Genomic DNA, 22,400 nt, shown 5'->3' on the forward strand with positions numbered 1-22,400 from the left:
GGAGGAGGGGCGGGTGGTTAGTTTACAGGGAAGAAGAGTGAACCAAGGGGCGGGGGGTTTCATCAAGGAGAAACAAACAGAACTTTCACACTGTAGCCTGGCCAGTCATGAAACTGGTTTTCAAAGCTTCTCTGATGCGTACCGCGCCCTCCTGTGCTCTTCTAACCGCCCTGCTGTCTGGCTGCGCGTAACCAGCAGCCAGGCGATTTGCCTCAACCTTCCACCCCGCCATAAACATCTCCCCCTTACTCTCACAGATATTGTGGAGCACACAGCAAGCAGTAATAACAGTGGGAATATTGGTTTCGCTGAGGTCTAAGCGAGTCAGTAAACTGCGCCAGCGCGCCTTTAAACGTCCAAATGCATATTCTACCACCATTCTGCACTTGCTCAGCCTGTAGTTGAACAGCTCCTGACTACTGTCCAGGCTGCCTGTGTATGGCTTCATGAGGCATGGCATTAAGGGGTAGGCTGGGTCCCCAAGGATACATATAGGCATTTCAACATCCCCAACAGTTATTTTCTGGTCTGGGAATAAAGTCCCTTCCTGCAGCTTTTGAAACAGACCAGAGTTCCTGAAGATGCGAGCATCATGCACCTTTCCCGGCCATCCCACGTTGATGTTGGTGAAACGTCCCTTGTGATCCACCAGAGCTTGAAGCACTATCGAAAAGTACCCCTTGCGGTTTATGTACTCGGCGGCTTGGTGCTCCGGTGCCAAGATAGGGATATAGGTTCCGTCTATAGCCCCACCACAGTTAGGGAATCCCATTGCAGCAAAGCCATCTACTATGACCTGCACATTTCCTAGGGTCACTACCCTTGATATCAGCAGATCTTTGATTGCGTGTGCTACTTGCATCACAGCAGCCCCCACAGTAGATTTGCCCACTCCAAATTGATTCCCAACTGACCGGTAGCTGTCTAGCGCTGCAAGCTTCCACAGGGCTATCGCCACTCGCTTCTCATCTGTGACGGCTGCTCTCATCTTGGTATTCATGCGCCTCAGGGCGGGGGAAAGCAAGTCACAAAGTTCCATGAAAGTGCCCTTACGCATGCGAAAGTTTCGCAGCCACTGGGAATTCGTCCCAGACTTGCAACACTATGCAGTCCCACCAGTCTGTGCTTGTTTCCCGAGCCCAGAATTGGCGTTCCACAACATGAACTTGCCCCATTAGCACCATGATGCATGCATTGGCAGGGCCCATGCTTTCAGAGAAATCTGTGTCCATGTCCTGATCACTCACGTGACCGCGCTGACGTCGCCTCCTCGCCCGGTATCGCTTTGCCAGGTTCTGGTGCTGCATATACTGCTGGATAATGCGTGTGGTGTTTAATGTGCTCCTAATTGCCAAAGTGAGCTGAGCGGCCTCCATGCTTGCCTTGGTATGGCGTCCGCAGAGAAAAAAGGCGCGAAACGATTGTCTGCCGTTGCTTTCACGGAGGGAGGGAGGGAACGGGGGCCTGACGATATGCACCCAGAACCACCCGCGACAATGTTTTAGCCCCATCAGGCATTGGGATCTCAACCCAGAATTCCAATGGGCAGCGGAGACTGCGGGAACTGTGGGATAGCTACTCACAGTGCAACGCTCCGGAAGTCGACTCTAGCCTCGGTACTGTGGAAGTGCTCCGCCGAGTTAATGCACTTAATGCACTCAGAGCATTTTCTGTGGGGACACACACACTCGAATATATAAAACCGATTTCTAAAAAACCGACTTCTACCACTCTGAAACCTGAGGGTTTTTTTCGAGGCTTGTAAACTGCCAGTGCACAAGTCATTCAAATTCAGGATGTCTGTCTGAGTGATAACTTGAGAAGAACAGAGAACAGACTCCTTGGAATTTTCCTTTCCAGAACCCAGAAATTATTACCCCAGCAGCACTCAAGTTGGACATTGTTCAGAAAATCCCCTCTTCTATGGGTTGTTTGGGTTCTTGGATATGGGGCAAAGGAAATGAAGGCTGCAATTAATTCTTTTTCCTTTGGGACTAAAGCTAGCATCCATAGGCTCATGTCAATATGAGCCATAGCCTCTCATCATAGTTAACTCTCCATTAAGATGAGCAGAAGAAGCCAGGAGAAGGGGAAGAAAGCCGCTCGGGTCCCATGGATCAGCTCTGCAAGCTCCTGCTTCTCCTGTGCAGAAGGACAAAGAGGGGAGAATGATTCGACAACCCAAGATGTCCATAACCGTAGATGATAGCTATCTTGGGGACCACTAGATGGGAATGCTGGGTGTCAGAAAAAGATCTTGTGCCAACTATGTCTTTCAAGGTCTTCCCTACATGGCCATACGACAGCTTATAAAGGCAACAGAGATACAACTTAAGGGAGAATTCTGCCACTCTTACTACATAACAGCCCAGTCTCTTGGCTACCCAGCATCAACAGCGCACTGAGCTTTATCATACCAATACCTTACCTTCAGTTAGAGCAGGGGTGGCCAACCGACAGCTCCGGAGACGCATGCGGTTCTTCAGAAGTTAATAATGTCTCCTTGCATAGGCGCCGACCCAGGAGCTGGAGTCACAGGCGCCAACTTTCCAATGTTCCGGCAGGTGCTGAACCCCCAGCTCTGCCCCAGGCCCTGCTCCCACTCCATCCCTTCCCCCAAGGAGTGGGGGCGGGACCTGGGGCAGAGCAGGGGGTTGAGCACCCAGTAAGTCCAGGGATGCTTGTTTCAAGCTACACATATTGGAGCAACTCATGAGGGTCAGTTTGGACCCACAGGAGGTAATAATGGCAAAAACAGAACCAAAGAAGTCATCTAGTGCCCTCTCAGGCAGGCACCATACTCCTTCATCTGGTGGTAAGAAGAAGGCATCAGTGAGAATGCTGGCACTGACAACCTCAGTGCTGATGGCCTCAACTCTGGAAAGTTGGTGCCTGTGTCTCCTTGAATCCTTGCACAAGCACATGGTGACTAGCTTCCATAGTCATTACATCATGGATCACAGCAAGCACATTACTCAGTTTTGACTCAGAAATGGGAGTGTAAACACTGTGCTGCTGTAGAAATTTTTACCAATATTTTTCTTACACCATCTAACAAGGATTGCCAGAAGTGAAAACGGAAGAGAAATACACAGATGAAAATCGAGGCTAACAGGTGTGGGAGAATAAGTACATTTTCGTTGAACGTAATGAGAAGGCCATGTGTCTTCTTTGCCAGACGTGTATTTCTCAGTTCAAATCTTCAACTTGCAGTGTGATTTCTCTTTGACCCATGCACACATGGATCAAGAATTCCCACAAGGTTCTGAACTCCACACTTATTTTCCAACTGATAGCAAACTAATGTTAGCCTCCTATTATGTGGCCTGGCACATAGCCCGTGTGAAAAAGCCCAACTCCGAAAGGAAGTTCGTAAAAATGTGCCTAACTGATGTGATTTCAATCCTGTCACCAGAGAACCAGAATCTACAGAAGAAAATTTTGGGTCTGCAGCTTTCACGTCACACAACAGAACGCAGAATCTCTGACCTGAACGGTGAATTGCAACTGCACTCGCAACGTCAGCAGTGGGAATATTTGAACATCGCTTTGGATGAGTCGTGCGATGCTCAGAATAAACCTCAATTATCGGTATTTTCCTGCACTGTGTCTAACGACTGTGTTGTAAGGGAAGAACTCCTCGATATTGTGTCACTAAGACACAGAACTCATGGACGAGATCTAAAGTAGGTGTTGATGCTGGTAATTGTGAAAAACAACTTGCCTTTATAGAAGCTCACTGCCATTGCAACGGACAGAGCTCCATTCATGTGGGAATCTGCGAATGGATGAGTAGGCCTTTGTAGGTCTGACGAGATCTTTCCCGAATTTTGGACATTTCACTGTATTATTCAATTGGGAGCAACTGGTATCTAAGAATCTCAAATTTGATCACGTCATGAAACCTGCCTTGCACATTGTGAATTTCATTCACTCAAATGCACTCAATCACAGACAATTTCAAAATCTAATTGAAGAACTGAATGAAGACTACTCCCTTGCCGATTTGCCACTTCACTGTGCAGTTCAGTGGCTCTCAAGAGGTAAAGTTATTACCTGTTTTTTCGAGCTCCTGGAACCAGTAAAATTGTTTATGGAGGAGAAACACAGAATACAGCCCGAGCTTACAGATCCTGGGTGGGTTCTAGGTTTGGCATTTCTTGCAGACATGCTGCTGCATTTGGATAAACTAAACATGGACTTTCAAGGAAAATTCCAGTTGCTGTCTGATCTAGTGCAAAGTGTATTTGCGTTCATGAACAAACTGCAGTTGTTTCCCAGACAAATGCTTGAGGGAAAGCCGACACACTTTCCCTCAATGTCACAAGTTCAAGCCAGATCAAAAGAAGATGCAGCAGAACCCCTAAAACGTAGCACAACTAGATATGTGACCATAATTAAAGATCTTAAGAACAGTTTTGAAGAAAGATCCCAAGATTTGCAGCAGAAAAGACCTAAATCAGATTTCTGATTGACCCTTTTAGTGCTGAACCCGATTGTCTGAAGACCCCTTTAGTCACTGATGAAGCAATATGGCAGACCGAAATAATAGAACTTTTGGAAGATGACAGACTGAAATCTGTTCAGAAGACAGAGGGGACACTTACTTTCTGAAAATCTGTACCAAAGGATAAATACCCCAACATCAGAGGTGCAGCCCTAAAATTAATTTTGATGTTTGTTTGCCTCGACCTATCTTTATGAGTCTGTTTTCTCGACACTCAAACATGTGAAATCCAAGCACTGATCCATTTTGATAGACAGCCACTTAAGAGAACTGCTGCTTGTGAGCACAACTGAACACAAATCAAACTTCAAGGGAATTGCTGAAAGCAAGGATTGCCAGAAGTCCCACTAAGTAAAAGGGTAAGTTTTTATTATTATTATCGTTAACTATACATTATAAATATATAAGTATATAATTATGTGTGCGCACACACACACATATAATCATTACATATTACTGTGGCCCTTTGGTAATGTACACTGGTAAATTCTGGTTCCTTCTCAGGCTGGCCACTCCTGAATTAGAGCCAATATGTTCTCAAATCTCTCTTTGGAGAGTTGCTGTCTGGATAGGTACTAAAACACCTTTCCCATTCAGTAATAAAGCAGTCTTTGTACAGCAAATAAGCAACTCTTTAATTAAAGCAAAACAAAAACTCCCTACATAATTTTGTCCAGAAAGAAAGAGTGGGTGGGTTAGTTTTTTGGCAAAGGAAAAAAAGTGGCAAGAATTGGCTGGAGCATGAAGCCTCAGAGAATAGTCTTGCAGGAAGCCCCTTTATATTTAGGTAATTTGTATGATTTGGTAAAATCTCCAGGAACAGAGAACTTACTGTATTACATTTATGTATCATTATGGGCCAGAGACTAAGTAATTCCATGGGACAAGGGGTTCACAGCTTCAGGAATTAAGAAGAGTGGGAAGTGATCAGGCAAATTCACTCAGGCTGTAACCTCCCCAGAGAGATACCCCTAACGTGGACAGGCTCGCATATACTGGTTCAAACTGAATTCTCTAGAGAACCAACAGACAAGGAAAGGACTTTTGGATAAAAAGCCTAAGTTTAAATGGACTTGAGGCCTGCTTTCTGATCCAGCAAACAGACAGGCCTTCTGTCCAAGGGAGGCCTCAATCCTTCCTGGGAAGGGTTGGAAGGACTTGACCTAGTCATGGGGGTGCTTGTTCTGAGCCAAGGTAGTTATGAACTTGTAACAACAGAAATCCCCCCTGGTGGGATCTGAAGGACTGATCACCTGACAGAGCCCTTGTTGGAGTTGGGGGTGGTCTCTGGTTAGTTTGTTAGCATGCGTGCAGGTTCTTTTATTGTTTTAACACATTTTCTCTATAATGCTTTCACCTTAAGAATAAATGTGCTTGCTTAGAAGGAGCTGTGTAGTAACTTATTCCCTATGGGCAATTATGCTGCTTATAGCCTCTGAGGAGAAGGCAAAGCAGGCCTGCTTAGGCGGTCTGATTCGCTGGGAAATTCAGTGTAGGCAGCCTGGAAAAAAACCCAGTGAGGAGGGAGAGAGATGTGACAGTTGGGGAGCTGGAAGTCTGAGAGTAGGTACCCTTGGTGGACCACAGAGGAGGAATACTGGTGCAGTTGCCCTGATCTGTGATACTTGCATGAAGAGTCTTTGAGGGATCAGTCATTTAGGAATCTGTGGCTCCTGAAAGCTCCCTATATTCATCTATGACAGGTTTCAGAGTAGCAGCCGTGTTAGTCTGTATTCGCAAAAAGAAAAGGGGGAGTTGGGGCACCTTAGAGACTAACAAATTTACTTGAGCATAAGCTTTCGTGGCTCACGAAAGCTCACGCTCAAATAAATTTGTTAGTCTAAGGTGCCACAAGTCCTCCTTTTCTTTTTATATTCATTTAATTTATCATTTTGCAGCATTATACCAATCTCCTCCATGGCTTCCTGAAGAGGTGTAGGCAATGAGGGTTGACAGGAGATATGAAGGTAGATTTTTTGCTTCAAGTTTTTGTTACCTCCTTCCTTCCTCTGGGCTGACTACAGCACTGTCAAGAGGAAAAATGCACATCTAAAGGTGCTGTGATAGGATTTGTCAAGCTCTTTCCTGTGTAGCTCTTAACCAGGAGGAGGTCTCTGGTGTAGTCCTCTTCATGCCTCTTGGTAATTAGCAAGCAAAGTAGAATATTCATTTTTCAAAAAGTTCACCCAGGTCAAATTATTTCATTCCTCAGGTGAATTCATAGGCAGCACCATGACACATACAGTATGTTAAGAAGGCTATCTAATCCAGGGAGATGATTATCAGCCAACTGCAAAGAAGTGTAGCCAGTAAATCCTGGCTTGAAGTAGAAGGTAAAACTTCCTAATATTCAGGTCATATCATACCACTTAATAAAATATTTATGTCACATTAAGCTTTCCCACAAAAATACAATTGTTTCTGTCATGTGAAAACAGGACAAAAGATCAGGTTTAAAAAGGCAAAATTGTCTTAATCATGTACTACTTCATTTAAATTGTTTTATACTCCCTGGTGCCTGTCAGTTGTTGTAAATGAATGTAGTAATTTTTTGCTTTATTAACTGTGTGGCTGTGAGGTATGGATAAATACTTCTTGCTTAGAACTGCAGGTATCTAACATGAAATCTTATTTTCAATGCAGTAAAACAAGTCATTCCTCTAAATTTTTATTCTTTATCTCCAAGTAGGCGCAATTCTATAATACATGTGCTCATGTGAGTAAAGTTAAGCATATACTTGTAAGATCAAGGCCTTAATGATTGTGAATAACTTATTAAGACTGTCAGTTGACGCAAGATATGCCACCTGCTGCTTTTAAAAAGAAAAGTTCCTTTCCTCTAATACCTCTGGTTTACCTTCAGTTTTACTTAAACTCATTCCTAATTGCCAAACTCTACACTGATTTATACCCTGTGCAAACTCCCCACATTGCATCGTGTGTAAATCAGTGCACAATTTGGTCTTTGATAATTAAAAGTAAAATTTATACAAAGGAAACAAAATGCCAATAACACATCTTGGACATAGTACGCCACAACCCACGGGGGAAGCGGAGAGTGGAGATGCATGTTCCCTTTAAAGAGAGTAAACATTGGGTCTTCTACTGCCCAACTGTAATCTGATTACAAAAGAGACAAGAGTATTAGCAAACTAATTTTTTCTATCAGGCCCAACAAGTGATGTATCTTCACAACACAAAAGGTGAATGAATACTTTGTCCCACTTTTTGACTTTTCACAAGACATGTTTAGAAGCCAACCAAGAATTGTACTTTGTCAAGTTTCAACTCAAATTCAATGACTGCAAGAAATTATATGATTTGGCACCGATGTTTTGTATTGTTTGGAATGGCACTTCATTGTTATTTTGGAACGTAACAGCAATCTGCTAATTGAAAAGCCAATCACCTTTACAAGAGGTGTTTTAATATACAACAATGGATCCAGATTTTAATACTGTGGGGGAGGTGAAAGGGTAGTGATGATTTCAGACATTCACTTTCCAGTCTCTCTGTGCTGCCAAGAGAAAGATCAATTCTCAATTTCTGATTTAAAATTTATTCTGAATACTGTGCAGGGTTTGGGAATAAAAAGTTTAACACAGCAGGGATCTGCAGAAAAGTGGGTTTGATTAAAGTTGTTCAGAAGTTAAAATGTACAGTCATTAAAAAGTTAAATGTGCTGTCATTAACGTAGAATAATGTAGCAAATTACAAGAATTCATTAGCGAACAGTAGTTGTCTCCTGCCAATGTACCCTGCTGTTTAAATAATGGACTTTAATTGAGAGGGTTTAGAATTATTTTCTAAAGGAAGGAGAATAAGTTCTATTGAAAATATTTGTAGAATAACCCCCATCACACTGTTTTGCTTGCAAATGTGTAAGAATTTATCATCCTAACTTCTTATAAAGAGAAAAAAATTATAGAGTCAAAGGACAACCCCAGGTATTTTGAATACAGTACTCTGGAAGTGCCAACCCATTCAAGTCAACAAACCTCCATCTTCCTAAGTGCTTGGCAATCAGGGGAGGGCGGTTAAGAAGGGGAGGATCCTAAAACCTTCAAAACCAAAAGTAAATGTAATGATCTCGGCAGGGGCTTATAATTAAAAATTTTCTCAATTACAGCCACAAGGTAAGTTTTATTTTTTGAAATTGTTACAGTAATCTGCATGTGATTACACTGGTCTGCAAAACTACAAACTATTTTATGGCAATAGGAGGCATTTAAATGTATATTGATCAGATTTCAGGACAGTACATGCGTGTTTAGATATGACTTCTCTGAGCATCAATGAGAGTTCAGTGATTAAACTGCCACTGATCCCTGCTATTCGTGGAGGAGTAGCAGAAGAGAGAAGAAATAGACCCCACTCACTACCAACAGCATCCTTGAGGAATCCTGGTAATAGCAAAGGAGTAATCAGTCTGCAAGTTATGCTGATGCCGAGCCTGATGCCATACATCACCTTACCTAGTTTGTTTTTCTTTCCTTGAAAAGTGATTCAAGTCATTAACTGAGAAACCAGCTTTGTGCTCAAACTGCACTTTCATTGTTGCAGAGGAGAGGATACAGCTCCAGACTTCATATGGGGCATGCTCATTTGGTCTAAAGAAGGACAGCATTCAACAGATTTTTTGGTAACCTTTGTAGATTTCTGCTTATTGGCCTTAGCAGAGTTATGGGAAACAGAATGTTTAGAGGATCTGCAGAACTCACTGGACAAATGAATATTTATTTTTTAAAGGGTGTAAAGTGTGTGGGGGAGGCTGTGCTTTTTCTTTCTTTGCCTGCCACAAATCCACACCTTTGTCCTTTGGCACATAAATTACACACACTTACCCTGCTGCGAGAGTGATTTAGCAGCAAAGTACCACTTTTCAAGTGCTTCAGCAGCACTTATGTACTCCAATCACAACCCGTATCTACTTTCTTCACAAGTACAGGGAATTTAATGCAAAGACTAATGTTACTACAATGGCACAGTAGAAAAAACTGAGAATTCACAAGTCAGGATATTTAAACACTCATTTTTCAAACTGACCAACAAAACTAAAAACAACCGACAAAATCCCACCCCACCACACGCTGGGGCCACATTGTACATACAAAATGTTTTCTATTTTTTGCTTTATTTGTTAATGGTCAATTTTAATATTACTGTAAGTTATTCAGTGCATTCTATAAGATGCACTGACATTTGTAGTCATGTAGGACCTGACGGATGTCACTGTATTGTTCAACATAGTCAGAACTTCAGGACAATAGCAGAGAGAGAGAGAATGTAGATCTTTCTGGTCAAAAGGGAATACTCCCTTTAGCCAGTAACAGTGTACAGCCTATAACATTGTTTCTCAACCCATTGGTTGCAACCCAAAATTGAGTCAGCAGAATGCGTCAAGGGGTTGTGTGGAAGTCCCGGTGGGGGAGGGGGAAATCAAGTCCCTCACCAAGGGAGTGGGAGGCCCCGAGAGGGGGTCAGGTTCTGCCCCCAGGGTGTGTGCGGAAGGGTTGCAGAACTCACCCTACACTCACCCTGCAGCACCGGCTCCTGCAGCTCTGGTCCCACAGTGCTGGCGGGGCTTGGCTCCCCTCTCCATGCACTGTGAGATTGCAGCGCCACTCAGGTATGGCCTAGCCACCCCTTCATCATGATGATGGAGGGCTAGTCAGGTCAAGTTTGAGTGTCGCTGTGACCTGATGTGCCAGGTCACAACTTTACTCTCCAAATTTGGCCTGGCCAGACCCTCATTAGGGAGGTTGGGCCAAGCCTGATCAACGCTACAACCCCAGAGATTGCAATGGCCAGAGCAGGGAGCTGAGCCCAGCCCCAGAGGACAGGAGCCGCTGCAATGGTATGCATGGTTGTGACATACCAGGGTACAATCCAGACTAACGAGTAGCTGTGTCACCCCTGCCCTGTAACCTGGGGTACCCTTTGCAATGCCTTGCTGCTCACCAACAGCTTCCAGCATGTAAGTCACTCCCAACTCTGCCTGTGTGTGTGCTTCCGCCAATCAGTCACCCCTTTGCTGTTACCAGCCTTAAAGACTGCCCCAGGGTGGCCCTAGAAATGTATGTGCTGTACTGCCCAGCCTTCTCCTGGACAGTACTAATATTGAGTCCATTATTCCTTTAAGGGAATAATTCAGTTTGTTACCCAGCTACTTCAACCTGAACACACAGGATTAGATAAAACAGTAACACTAGTTTATTAACTACAAAGAAAGATTTTAAATGATTACAAGTAATGAAGCATAAAAGTCAGAAATGAACTCCCCCCAGAGTTCAATGTCTACTTCCTTTATCTCTTTGGGTCTAGTGAATGTGATGGGCAGGGAGAGAGAGAGGTGCGCCTTTGGGTGTTTGTCCCTCCTTTTAATAGTTTCAGTCCCCCTCTTGAAAAACATTTCCAGCTGAGAACCAGGAGTCAGAGAGTTTATGTGGACAGATATTCCCTGCTGGGTTTTTTCACCTGTTTGAACTTCCTTTGTCTTCCCTTCCTGCTTGATGACTGTGTTTACTGCTTAAATTAAAATTAAGCAGAGCACACATTGCTTTGTTTAGGACAGACCTGTTTGCCAACTTGTGTTTGGGCAGGGCTGTGGAGTTTGGAAAATGTGTTAATAACACCATACAGGGGAATCTTATAATTTCACATACAATGTTACCATACATATTTTACCAGGACAGTACTGACCAGCAAATTATGAATTTTCAAAGGATACCTTAAAAGGCATACTTTGTACAAAGATTATTACAATAGTGTGTCGGGTGTGAATATAGGAGTGTACTCCGTCATAATGGTGTACTTATTCTGTTATTCAATACTTATTACATTAACATCTATATACAGTGGGTAAGAAATATTTAGCAAGCTAGGTTTCAGAGTAGCAACTGTGTTAGTCTGTATCTGAAAAAAGAAAAGGAGGACTTGTGGCACCTTAGAGACTAACACATTTATTTGAGCATAAGCTTTCGTGAGCTACAGCTCGCTTCATCGGATGCATTCGATGAAGTGAGCTGCTGCTCACGAAAGCTAATGCTCAAATAAATGTGTTAGTCTCTAAGGTGCCACAAGTCCTCCTTTTTTTTTTTTTTAGCAAGCTTGGTATTTTTTGCATTAAAGCTATTTACTGGGTCACAACAGGTGATCAAGGTTTACAAATGGGTCCTAAGCCCCAAAAGAGTGAGAACCATAGGCCTGTAATACAATTGAGCAGTTCTTCTATCCAGTAGGGGGCCATGGCTCACATATGCAATACCTAGTATAAATATATATATAGTTTTATCACAGATCATGGATTCTGGGACTTTAACGGGCCTCTGTGACTTCTTTGGCTTCAGCTCCCAGGACAGGGGCAGGAGTTGAGCTGTCAGCTGCTCCCTCGCGCGTGCAATAGGGCTTGGACTATCAGTGACACCCCTCCTCCTTGGACAGGTCACAGACTTTGTTAATTTTTGTTTACTGCCCATGACCTATCCGTGACTTTTACTAAAAATAACCATGACAAAATCTTAACTGTAATCCTAGTTAGTTATTGATGCAGTATAGTTTCTTAAAGGACTGTCAGGTTAAAATATATACTTTACAACAAAACAAATATTCGTGCTAATAACACCTTAGATTATTAAACTGAAAGAAATTTGAAGAATCCATTCGGAGGGATTTATATGTTCAGAGGGGTTCATACAGCATGCAGCACAAGAGGGTCCCTGATTGGGGCCTTGGGCATTACTGTAATGTAAATATTTAATAACAGCACTGTTCATTATTTATTATGTTTGTTTCCATTTTCCTTTGGCTTGAGTGATGAAAATAGTCTGGTGAGTTTAACTTTTGAGTCAGTTCCTAGTCAATTTCACTTTCATGCATTAGCATAATGCTGATGTTTAGGTTTTCAGCAAAGAAGGAGAATAATTGTTTATGAACCATTGTTTTCAGTGTTTTGTTTTGAATTTCATAGTTTGGGTTTTGCAAAACCTTGCTGTTACAAAACTTCGGTTTAGGGCTAAATTTGACCTAATGTTGTCCATTAAGGTGTGAATTCCTTGACCTTTCTGAATGAAGTATCAATCTTAAAGTTGCATTAATGTTAGTTTTTTTACGTAATACATATACACTCAACATAAAAGTTACTGTCTGTCCAGAGAGAATACACAGAATTTTACTGAAAAGTACAGCTTTAGAACATAGAAATATATTAAATTTCACAGCTTTATAATAGACAAACTACTATTAATGGTATCAAAATATCTCTCTTCAACCCAGAGATTTTCTTCACTGTTTATACATAATGTCCTACTCCAAAAAGTGTGTCTGTGTTCTGGTGGTCATGCACCATCTTCAATAAAAAGACCAAGGATTATTTGGGCCAAAATTTCCATTGAGATGAACACAGAACTTCCATTGAAATCAATGAAGTTGTGTGCGCTTCTCTGAGGACTGAATGTGACCTTTCATTTTAGAGGCAAGTACGACACTGCTGTTTTGATTTTTGGGAGTTTCCTCTGCTGTTCAATATATTCCAAAGCTTAACATTTATAGGCTTATTAATGTGCTTAGAAAAGTTATTTTGATGAGTTCTGAGGTCTTGAGATTCCTTTCAGACAGTAAAGTTCACCAAACCAGTCACTGAATAATTCAAGATTGCAGGAATTGTCATCACTAGCTCGGGCTAGTTCAATTGTTTGAGTACATACCTTTGAAGAATGTTAGAGTTAAAATAAAAAAATAACCCCCCTAATTTCAGAGACACAAGAAATGCAATGTTAAGGTTGCACTTCTAAAGCAAGGCATCCAAATGATCTTATCTTTGCTCTTATAGCAACATACTACGATAAATCAGAAATTCTTACTACCTTATCTATGCATAACAGTTTAATTGTACCAGTCACCAGAAAACATTGAATAGCAGAATAGAATATGTCAATCTTAAATCATATATACACCCCAATTCAGCAAAGCAGTAAAGCACAGGGCCTTAGAAATATTGTCATTTTACGACCTTCTTGCTTCTAAACAGAGCACATGTAAATGAATTTTCAAATGACCAGTGTGACAAACAGCACATTGAAGGCAGTCATTCCCCATTTTTCATGAAGGGCCTGATCACCCTGAAGGCACTCAGCTCCTCAAAATTATTTGATTTTATAAGGTGCACCATACCTCCTTTGATTCCATATGGCAGCCAATTATTCAAGATCAAATATCTTCATATATAAATCACAAATGCCAAGATCATTACATTAGAGCAATTACATGGAAACAGCAAGGATTAGTGTGGTGACAAAAGGAGTTCACTTAGTATGGAGAGACATGAACATATGAAACAAGTTACAAAACCAGTGTTCTCTGGTGCATATTTTTGATGTTCTGTGCGAAGAATGAAGATGGTAGCTATCATCTCTAGGAGGCGAGGAAAATCTAAAGTGATCTGGATGCCTTTTTTGAGAAGCGCAACCTTACAGGCTTGTCTACACAGTGGAAACACCTGCAGCAGCTAGTGTGCACTACTACCCTGTGTGGACACTCCTACTGCACAGTAAGAGTGCCTTTGTGCGTTGTAGCTTAATGCCCTTCAGAAGCACGTTAAGCAAAACACCCCGGGGCACTCTCAGTGCTCAGTAAGGGTGTCCACATGGGGAGTTAGTGCAGAGCCGCTAGCATGCTTTAAATTCTCACTCTAGCTTACTGTGCACTAACTTTACTGACAGGTTTCAGAGTAACAGCCGTGTTAGTCTGTATTCGCAAAAAGAAAAGGAGTACTTGTGGCACCTTAGAGACTAACCAATTTATTTGAGCATGAGCTTTCGTGAGCTACAGCTCACTTCATCGGATGCATGCCGTGGAAACTGCAGCAGACTTTATTTATACACAGAGAATATGAAAAAATACCTCCTCCCACCCCACTGTCCAGCTGGTAATAGCTTATCTAAAGTGATCATCAGGTGGGCCATTGTGCTGGAAATGGCCCACCTGATGATCACTTTAGATAAGCTATTACCAGCTGGACAGTGGGGTGGGAGGAGGTATTTTTTCATATTCTCTGTGTATATATAAAGTCTGCTGTAGTTTCCACGGCATGCATCCGATGAAGTGAGCTGTAGCTCACGAAAGCTCATGCTCAAATAAATTGGTTAGTCTCTAAGGTGCCACAAGTACTCCTTTTCTTTTTACTAACTTTACTGTGTAGATAAACCCTAACTGTGCATTTTCTGGGGTCTGAATGTTTGGGGTTTGGTTGTTAAATAACATTCTTGAAAAATAATACACATTCAGATCAGTGGCATGTGCCTTCAAGCTTAACTGCACCCTAACCAATTTTGGGTATGTGGGAGTAGCATATTGGTCTCAGGTGCTTGTTAGTTCTTGTCTAACTAATGCTGGCTTCAATCAAAAATACCAACGTAAATTATTTTTTATTTATAAGGAACTTCATATTGACTATCAGAAACCTGCAAATGCATAGAGAGCTCGAATATTTTAGAAAATCCCTAGTACCCTCTCCAAAACAAACAAGACTCCCATAAAAACCACAAACAAAACCAATCAAAGATATTATGATATAAACAGGATTATATGCACAGCAATGCACGTTTTCAAATTTTTGTACAGTGAATTTTAAGACATATATCGTAGGAGGCATTATGAATTGCCTTTACATGAAAGACTGGAACAGTTTCAACAGAGCATGTCTGATCTCCCTACTTCCTGTTTGCAGTGTTGTAGCTGCATCGTTCCCAGGATAATAGAGACACAAGGTGGATGAGGTAATATATTTTATTGGACCAACTTCTGTTGACGAAAGAGACAAGCTTTCAAGCTACACAGAGCTCTTCTGCAGGTCTGGAAAAGGTACTCAGAGTGTCACAGTTAACTACTAGGTGGAACAGATTGTTTAGTATACTGTAGCATAGTCTTTTACACCTTCAAAAGACAAGCCTGAGAGCTCAAATTCATAATTTTGCTAGACACGAAAAATCATGGTCTTAATAAAGACACTGGATTTATGGCTATTAGAACAATCTGTAAGCCATCAACTCCCCTTTTTGTCCTATGACTTCAGGGGTGTTAACAGGCCACTTCATCTTGAATGGTCCCTTAAAATGTGCGTAACTACTTACACTAAACAATCTGTTCCACTTTTTATTTAGCTGTGACACTTGGGGCTAGTCTACACTAGAAGCGCTATATCCGCGCAGCTGTAACATGTCTGGTGAAGACATTCTATGCTGATGAGAGAGAGCTCTCCCATTGGCATAATAAATCCACTCCCAAGAGAGACACTCCCACTGACATAGTGCTGTCCACTCCACTTAGGTCCGAGTACCTTCGTCACTTGGGGATGTCTTATTCACACCCCTGAGCGATATAAGTTATACTGAAGTAAGTGGTAGTGTAGACCTGGCTTGAGTAACTTTCCTATACCTGAAGAAGAGCTCTGTATAGCTCAAAAGCTTGTCTCTTTCACTAAGAGAAGTTGGTCCAATAAAAGATATTACCTCACCTACCTTGTCTCTCTTAAGAGAAGTCTAACCCTTCATAACAAAAGTCTAAACCTTCATGACCAAATTCTTTGCTACTACGTTAAAAAAAGCCCAAAAACTAACACCCCTCCCCCCATAAAACTCTATTTGTGTAAGTCTTAGGAGTCAAAAAATCTTCATATTTGTCTGAATACACATTTAGCTGATCTGATGATATTCAAGTCTCTAGGTTACATTATAATGAGGTTAAAGCATGCAGAGATTTCCACACCCAAATATACAAGTGTCAGTTATGAGAATGGGAAAAATGCTATCATATGGAGGAAAGAGTGACATTAGCATATTTAGAGAAGTATTATATCCATGAATAAAATAATGCAATCAGTTAGCTGCCAGATAATTTGATTTCTAACAGTTTATCAACAATGCAATGCTCCTTCACATTAACAAATTTAAATGGTATGAAATCCTGCCAACAAGAATAATTCATGTGGAATGTTAGACTGTGTTAATTAAATAGCTAGAAAAGGTCATGCCACCACTGGAATATCTGCATATTGGTTATAGTGCTATGAAATATGGTGCAATGATTTAAAATAAGAATTAAATTAAATTATTTTAATCATATGAAATCAATAGTAAAGAAAGACAGCTTTACATTATCTATTTTAATATCTGCTGCTCATTTTTTGTTATGGTTGCTGTTTCTTGCTTAATATATCAGTTCTTAGTGGTCAGTATGAGAGTCAAAATATATTCCCAAACAGTCAGATGATAAGGCCTGAATTAATTACTGAACATTTTTTGTATTAATTATTCCACATATATTCAGAGTCTTCATTTTTACACTACGGTAAAAGCAGAGGAGTACTGTATTTACTTATTAAACCAGTGATACTCAGACTGAGGCTTGGGAGCGGCAAGTGGCTCTTTAATATGTCTCCCGTAACTCTGTGCAGCACATGATATTAAAACACAGTGTTTTAATTATTAACCAATCAGGATGCTTTTACTAGGTTATTAACCAGTTGTAGAATAATTGGCCAGTCATTCTGCTGTGAGAATATTATAAATATAAAAATATTAAATGAAACAATGAATTCACAATACTGTGGCTCTTTTGGGTAATGCTGATTGCTAATTTGGCTCCTGAATGACTGAGGTCTGAGTATCACTTTGCTAAACATTAAAGAGCACTGAAAATTCACACTTCTGAATGAATTATATTTTCTACTCATCAGTATAACAAGGAACACCTAGGATTACTATCACTGAAAAAGGTTAGAGAGGAAAACCAAAGATTTCCCCCCCACTTTGTTTACCTTTTGCATTTGACAGCACATTATCATTGGCACCACTTCAATGAGTCAGTGAAATTACAGTAGCAATGTAAAAAGAAAAGGAGTACTTGTGGCACCTTAGAGACTAACCAATTTATTTGAGCATGAGCTTTCGTGAGCTACAGCTCACTTCATCGGATGCATCCGATTAAGTGAGCTGTAGCTCACGAAAGCTCATGCTCAAATAAATTGGCTAGTCTCTAAGGTGCCACAAGTACTCCTTTTCTTTTTGCGAATACAGACTAACACGGCTGTTACTCTGAAACCTGTCAGTAGCAATGTAGTTATACTAGATTGCAAGATCACTGGGACAGGGCTGTAATATAGTCAGGGGTTAGCATTTGTAAAGCACCTCGCACTATAAGGCACTGATCTTGGTTGATACCTCTGGGCACTACTTAATTGAGCCAAGCCTGAATTTGGACTATGATCTAGTTTTGCTGCCATTTCACATTAAGGTTCATACCTATTTACTCTCTGCTATTATCCATATGTCTCCTTTTAAATAATGGTGTGTGAATTATATTTTCCCAGCTGAGTTAGGCTGAATTTGTCTAGACAGAATCTCATTTTCTTATTTTTTGCCTATATTTCTAATTATTTAGGTTGGCATAAATTTCTTCAATCCACCCTGGTGCTTGCAATTCCTAGTTTAGGCCCCAATCCTGAAATCAGATCTGCATGGGCATACCATTATGCCAGTGCCCATTGTCTTTCATGGAACTCCGTAAGGATCCACCTGCACAAATCCTATTGCAGAATCAGGGGTTAAGTATCATTTGAATTTCATTGATGTGCTGCTTGGATGTATTAGTGAGTCATTCTGGTGCACCCTACTACCCAGTTCAACATACTGCCATTTATCAATTAAATTTCCAATCATTATGACAGAACTGAAGCCAATCTGAAATAAATAATTTTTTAGAGAAATTGAAATATTGTGCAGCATAAACCATTAATTTTATGATGACAATTGCATGTGGTAAACAGTCTATTACCTATTGATATCTATGGCATAATGAACTGAATATATTCTTCAATTTATTCAAATGATAATAGTTTATAATGCCCTTAGCTCATGTGACAGATGACTCTAAATTCATCTGCGGTTTTTAAAAAATAGTAAATCCAAATAATCACATTCAATGGGGATTTTTTTTTTTAATTTAGACCACCATTGATTTTTATCCACCTTATTATAAAACAATACTAGCAGCCTGTAAGAGGAGTCTACATTTGGTGGAACTGTGCCCATTCAAGTCATATCAAGCAGTCACCAGCAGAAACCAGATCTTTTTCCCACCTCTGTGTTTACTTTTGCCTTAAAGAAAAAAAGTAACAAGTAGATGACCTGTCACAATACCTCAACATCTTTTATAGCACCTCAAAAGCAAATTTAATCCTGGATCCTGCAATTGGATCTGTATAGGTGGATCACAAGGAGTCTCATTTAAGTCAGGGAGAGGTGATATCAGATCAGGAAGATTTATGCAAAGTACATATAATGAGGTTGCTTGTACTAGTAAAATGCCCATACACACTGAGGAGGTTCCTTTAAAGATTAAATGTATTTTAGGCATGGGAGTGTGGGTCACTGTTGGTGGAAATGTGGACTTTGAGTGGGGATCTAAAGGAGCAAAAAGGAAGATACATGATGCACAACATCCCAAGGGCCAGCATAAGATTAGTCAGAGGAATTTACAGAAGGATACAAGGGGTGAGTGGAGAGAGAGAATAAGAGTGAATCTATAATTTGTACTGCTGGAAAACAGCAAATAGAAAAACAGAATTTATTTTAAAAATTTACAATGAATTTAAATCTTAACTTGGAAATATGAAGTGGATACTTATGTGGGCAAATTAATGTTACTATGATCACTTTAACGTCTGTTTCCTGACATTTTACAGCCTTAAAGCATTTAATGTCATTGGGCTGTTAATTTCCTACTTCTGTTGTTTGATTTTAGAAAGGGGAACAAAAAAATAAGTAGCAATGACTCGCTGGACGCTCAGGTGTAAAAGACCTTGCACGTGACATATTAACAGCCTTGACTGCACCAGTAACCTTTGTAGCTGTAAAAAGAAAAGGAGTACTTGTGGCACCTTAGAGACTAACCAATTTATCTGAGCGTGAGCTACAGCTCATTTCCAATGAAGTGAGCTGTAGCTCACGAAAGCTTATGCTCAAATAAATTGGTTAGTTTCTAAGGTGCCACAAGTCTTCCTTTTCTTTTTGCGAATACAGACTAACAGGGCTGCTACTCTGAAACCTTTGTAGATGTAATTCCTCAGAGGTGCAGCTCCAGCAGCGTGAGGAACGGTGGATGCAGGTGGTAAAACCCGTCTACACATCAGCTTCCACTGTTGGCTACCCCCCCGTGGAGCTGAAGCGGGGCTGAGTTTGCAAGTGCAGAGGAATGCACACCTCGGAGACCAGCAAGCACGGAGATACTTACCGGAACTGAACTCATGCCTGGAGGTGAAGGGAGGACACAGTGAGAGGTGCTGGGAGCAAACCGTGCATGTGTGTGGACACGTGCTCAGGCAGCCGGGGAGGGAGCAACTAAGGCGCCAGCGCCCGGTCTGCAAAGAGGATGCTGAAGACCCAGCCAGGCACTGCACGCTGGCCCGTGCCCCGGGGGCCAGGTCAGAGCCCGGACAGCGGGCTGCGCTCTAAGGCCACGACAGACCAAGGCAGCCAGCGAGAAAGCCGCACCCTTGCCCGGCTCTACACCCACCGCAGCACACACGTCACCAGCCGGGGCCACCTACCGGGCAGCGGCGGATCCAGGGTTACGGCCTCTGCCATGCTCTCGCCGGGTGATCGGGCAGAGCAGCCGCCTCAAAGCCGCCCCAGGGCGCAAAGCGCAGCCTTTGTCCGTCACCGGCAGCCCCGCCCCCTCCCATCACGTGAGCGTAGCGGACGCCTCACGTGGGTTTGCTGTGGGCGGAGAAGGCGGGCGCTGGGGTCACGCGCTGAGCCATCCTGGGGGCTGACGCCCGCTGTTGGTCGGGATGGGGCAGCTCAGTACAGTGGAAAGCCTCGGCCAAGGGCCTTTCGGGGCTCTCTAGGCCAAGGGCCTTGGAGCCCAGGGAGTGACCGTTGGGGAGAAGGGGCTCTGACTGAGGGAACCCCTAACCTCAGGACGTGACCGTTGGGGAGAAGGGGTTCTGACTGAGGGAGAACTTCAGGGAGCGACCGGGGGGGCGGACTGTTCTGACTGAGGTAGTCCCCCACCCCCAGGGAGTGACCGTTGGGGGGGGTTCTGACTGAGGTAGTCCCCCACCCCCAGGGAGTGACCGTTGGGGGGGGTTCTGACTGAGATAGTCCCCTACCCCCAGGGAGTGACCGTTGGGGAGGGCGGTTCTGACTGAGGGGACCCCCACCCCCAGGGAGTGACCGCTGGGGAGGGCGGTTCTGACTGAGGTAGTCCCCCACCCCCAGGGAGTGACCGCTGGGGAGGGCGGTTCTGACTGAGGTAGTCCCCCACCCCCAGGGAGTGACCGCTGGGGAGGGCGGTTCTGACTGAGGTAGTCCCCCACCCCCAGGGAGTGACCGTTGGAGGGGGCTGTTCTGACTGAGGGGGACCCCCACCCCAGGGAGTGACCGTTGGGGAGGTTCTGACTGAGGGGACCCCCACCCCCAGGGAGTGACCGTTGGGGAGGTTCTGACTGAGGGGGACCCCCACCCCAGGGAGTGACCGTTGTGGGGGGGTCTGACTGAGGGAGACCTCCTTGCCCCAGGAAGTGACCGTTGGGGGGGGGGTCTGACTGAGGGAGACCTCCTTGCCCCAGGAAGTGACCGTTGGGGGGGGGGTCTGACTGAGGGAGACCTCCTTGCCCCAGGAAGTGACCGTTGGAGGGGGCGGTTCTGACTGAGGAGACCCCCACCCCAGGGAGTGACCGTTGGGGGGGGGTCTGACTGAGGGAGACCTCCTTGCCCCAGGGAGTGACCGTTGGGGGGGGGTCTGACTGAGGGAGACCTCCTTGCCCCAGGGAGTGACCGTTGGGGGGGGGTCTGACTGAGGGAGACCTCCTTGCCCCAGGAAGTGACCGTTGGGGGGGGGTCTGACTGAGGGAGACCTCCTTGCCCCAGGAAGTGACCGTTGGAGGGGGCGGTTCTGACTGAGGGGGACCCCCACCCCAGGAAGTGACCGTTGGGGGGGGGGTCTGACTGAGGGAGACCTCCTTGCCCCAGGAAGTGACCGTTGTGTGGCGGCTCGGACTGGAAGGAGGATGGGTGGGAGTGAGGGAAGGCGGTGGCTGGTGGGCAGGGCCGCCCGGCTCGCGCATGCGGCTGGGCAGGGCCCGGCAGAGCCCCTGTGATTGTGAGTTTGGCGTCGTTTCCCCAGACCCCTCCCCGGTGCCCTGACAGGACACGGGCCCCTCAACCGCCCTGAGAGCTGCTGTCCCCGAGCCCGTCCTGGCCGCCCGGAGGCAGCCCCCTCGCCGACCCCCGCAGATGGGTCTAGGCTGGAGCAGCGCGGAGGAGCGGGAGTCCCTGCTACCGCCGCAGCCCCGGGGGGCGGCGGGGGGTCCCCTTGTGCCCCAGCTTTGGCGGGGCCTTATCCCTGCGGCGGCGGCGTCCCGGCTGGCGCCGGTACCGGGCCGGGTTTACGGGCGGCGCTGGCTCGTGCTGCTGGTCTTCTCGCTGCTGGGCTTCGCGCAGGGCCTGGTGTGGAACAGCTGGGGCCCCATCCAGAACTCGGCCCGCCTGGCCTTCGGCTTCTCCAGCTGGGACATCGCCTTGCTCGTCTTGTGGGGCCCAATCGGCTTCCTGCCCTGTTTCGCCTTCATGTGGCTCATGGATAAGAGGGGTAAGATTGGGGGGGGGGGGTCCGGGGCTCTGGGCATTCTGCAGAGGGGCTGGAGCTGTCGTGGGGTGGGTGGCAAGGGGTTCCCATGGTAAATGAGTGGCCCTAGGAAAGACTTTCTGTCAGGCACAGGGCTGCCATTGAATCCTGGGACTCCCCTGGTGTCATGTGGGGCGCACACTGGAAAGGCAGTGGGGCCTTAGAGGGCTGGGACTACAAGGAGTTTTCATAAAATCTCTGTTCTCCT

General features: G+C 44.1%; 2 protein-coding genes across 7 annotated transcripts in view; one reads left to right on the plus strand and one right to left on the minus strand.

The window, feature by feature from the left end:
• Positions 1-20,349, minus strand: part of HSPBAP1 (HSPB1 associated protein 1) — an 88,552-nt gene extending 68,203 nt beyond the window's left edge. For 2 of the 4 annotated variants that reach the window (XM_073305102.1, XM_073305101.1), the window contains exon 1: positions 20,112-20,347. In XM_073305102.1, the coding sequence (XP_073161203.1) occupies positions 20,112-20,148 (37 nt within the window). In that variant the 5' untranslated portion in view covers positions 20,149-20,347. Of the gene's footprint in view, positions 1-20,111 lie in introns of all 4 variants that reach the window. The other 2 variants (XM_073305104.1, XM_073305103.1) reach the window with 2 other exon arrangements.
• A 1,010-nt stretch (positions 20,350-21,359) lies between these two features.
• The window catches only part of SLC49A4 (solute carrier family 49 member 4), a 192,901-nt gene continuing 191,860 nt past the window's right edge, over positions 21,360-22,400 (plus strand). Inside the window, exon 1 of one of the 3 annotated variants that reach the window (XM_073305105.1) lies at positions 21,360-22,156. In XM_073305105.1, the coding sequence (XP_073161206.1) occupies positions 21,802-22,156 (355 nt within the window). In that variant the 5' untranslated portion in view covers positions 21,360-21,801. The remainder of the gene's footprint in view (positions 22,157-22,400) is intronic. The other 2 variants (XM_073305107.1, XM_073305106.1) reach the window with 2 other exon arrangements.

The sequence above is a fragment of the Lepidochelys kempii genome, chromosome 11 (assembly GCF_965140265.1).
Source record: "Lepidochelys kempii isolate rLepKem1 chromosome 11, rLepKem1.hap2, whole genome shotgun sequence".
Lineage (NCBI taxonomy): Eukaryota > Metazoa > Chordata > Testudines > Cheloniidae > Lepidochelys > Lepidochelys kempii.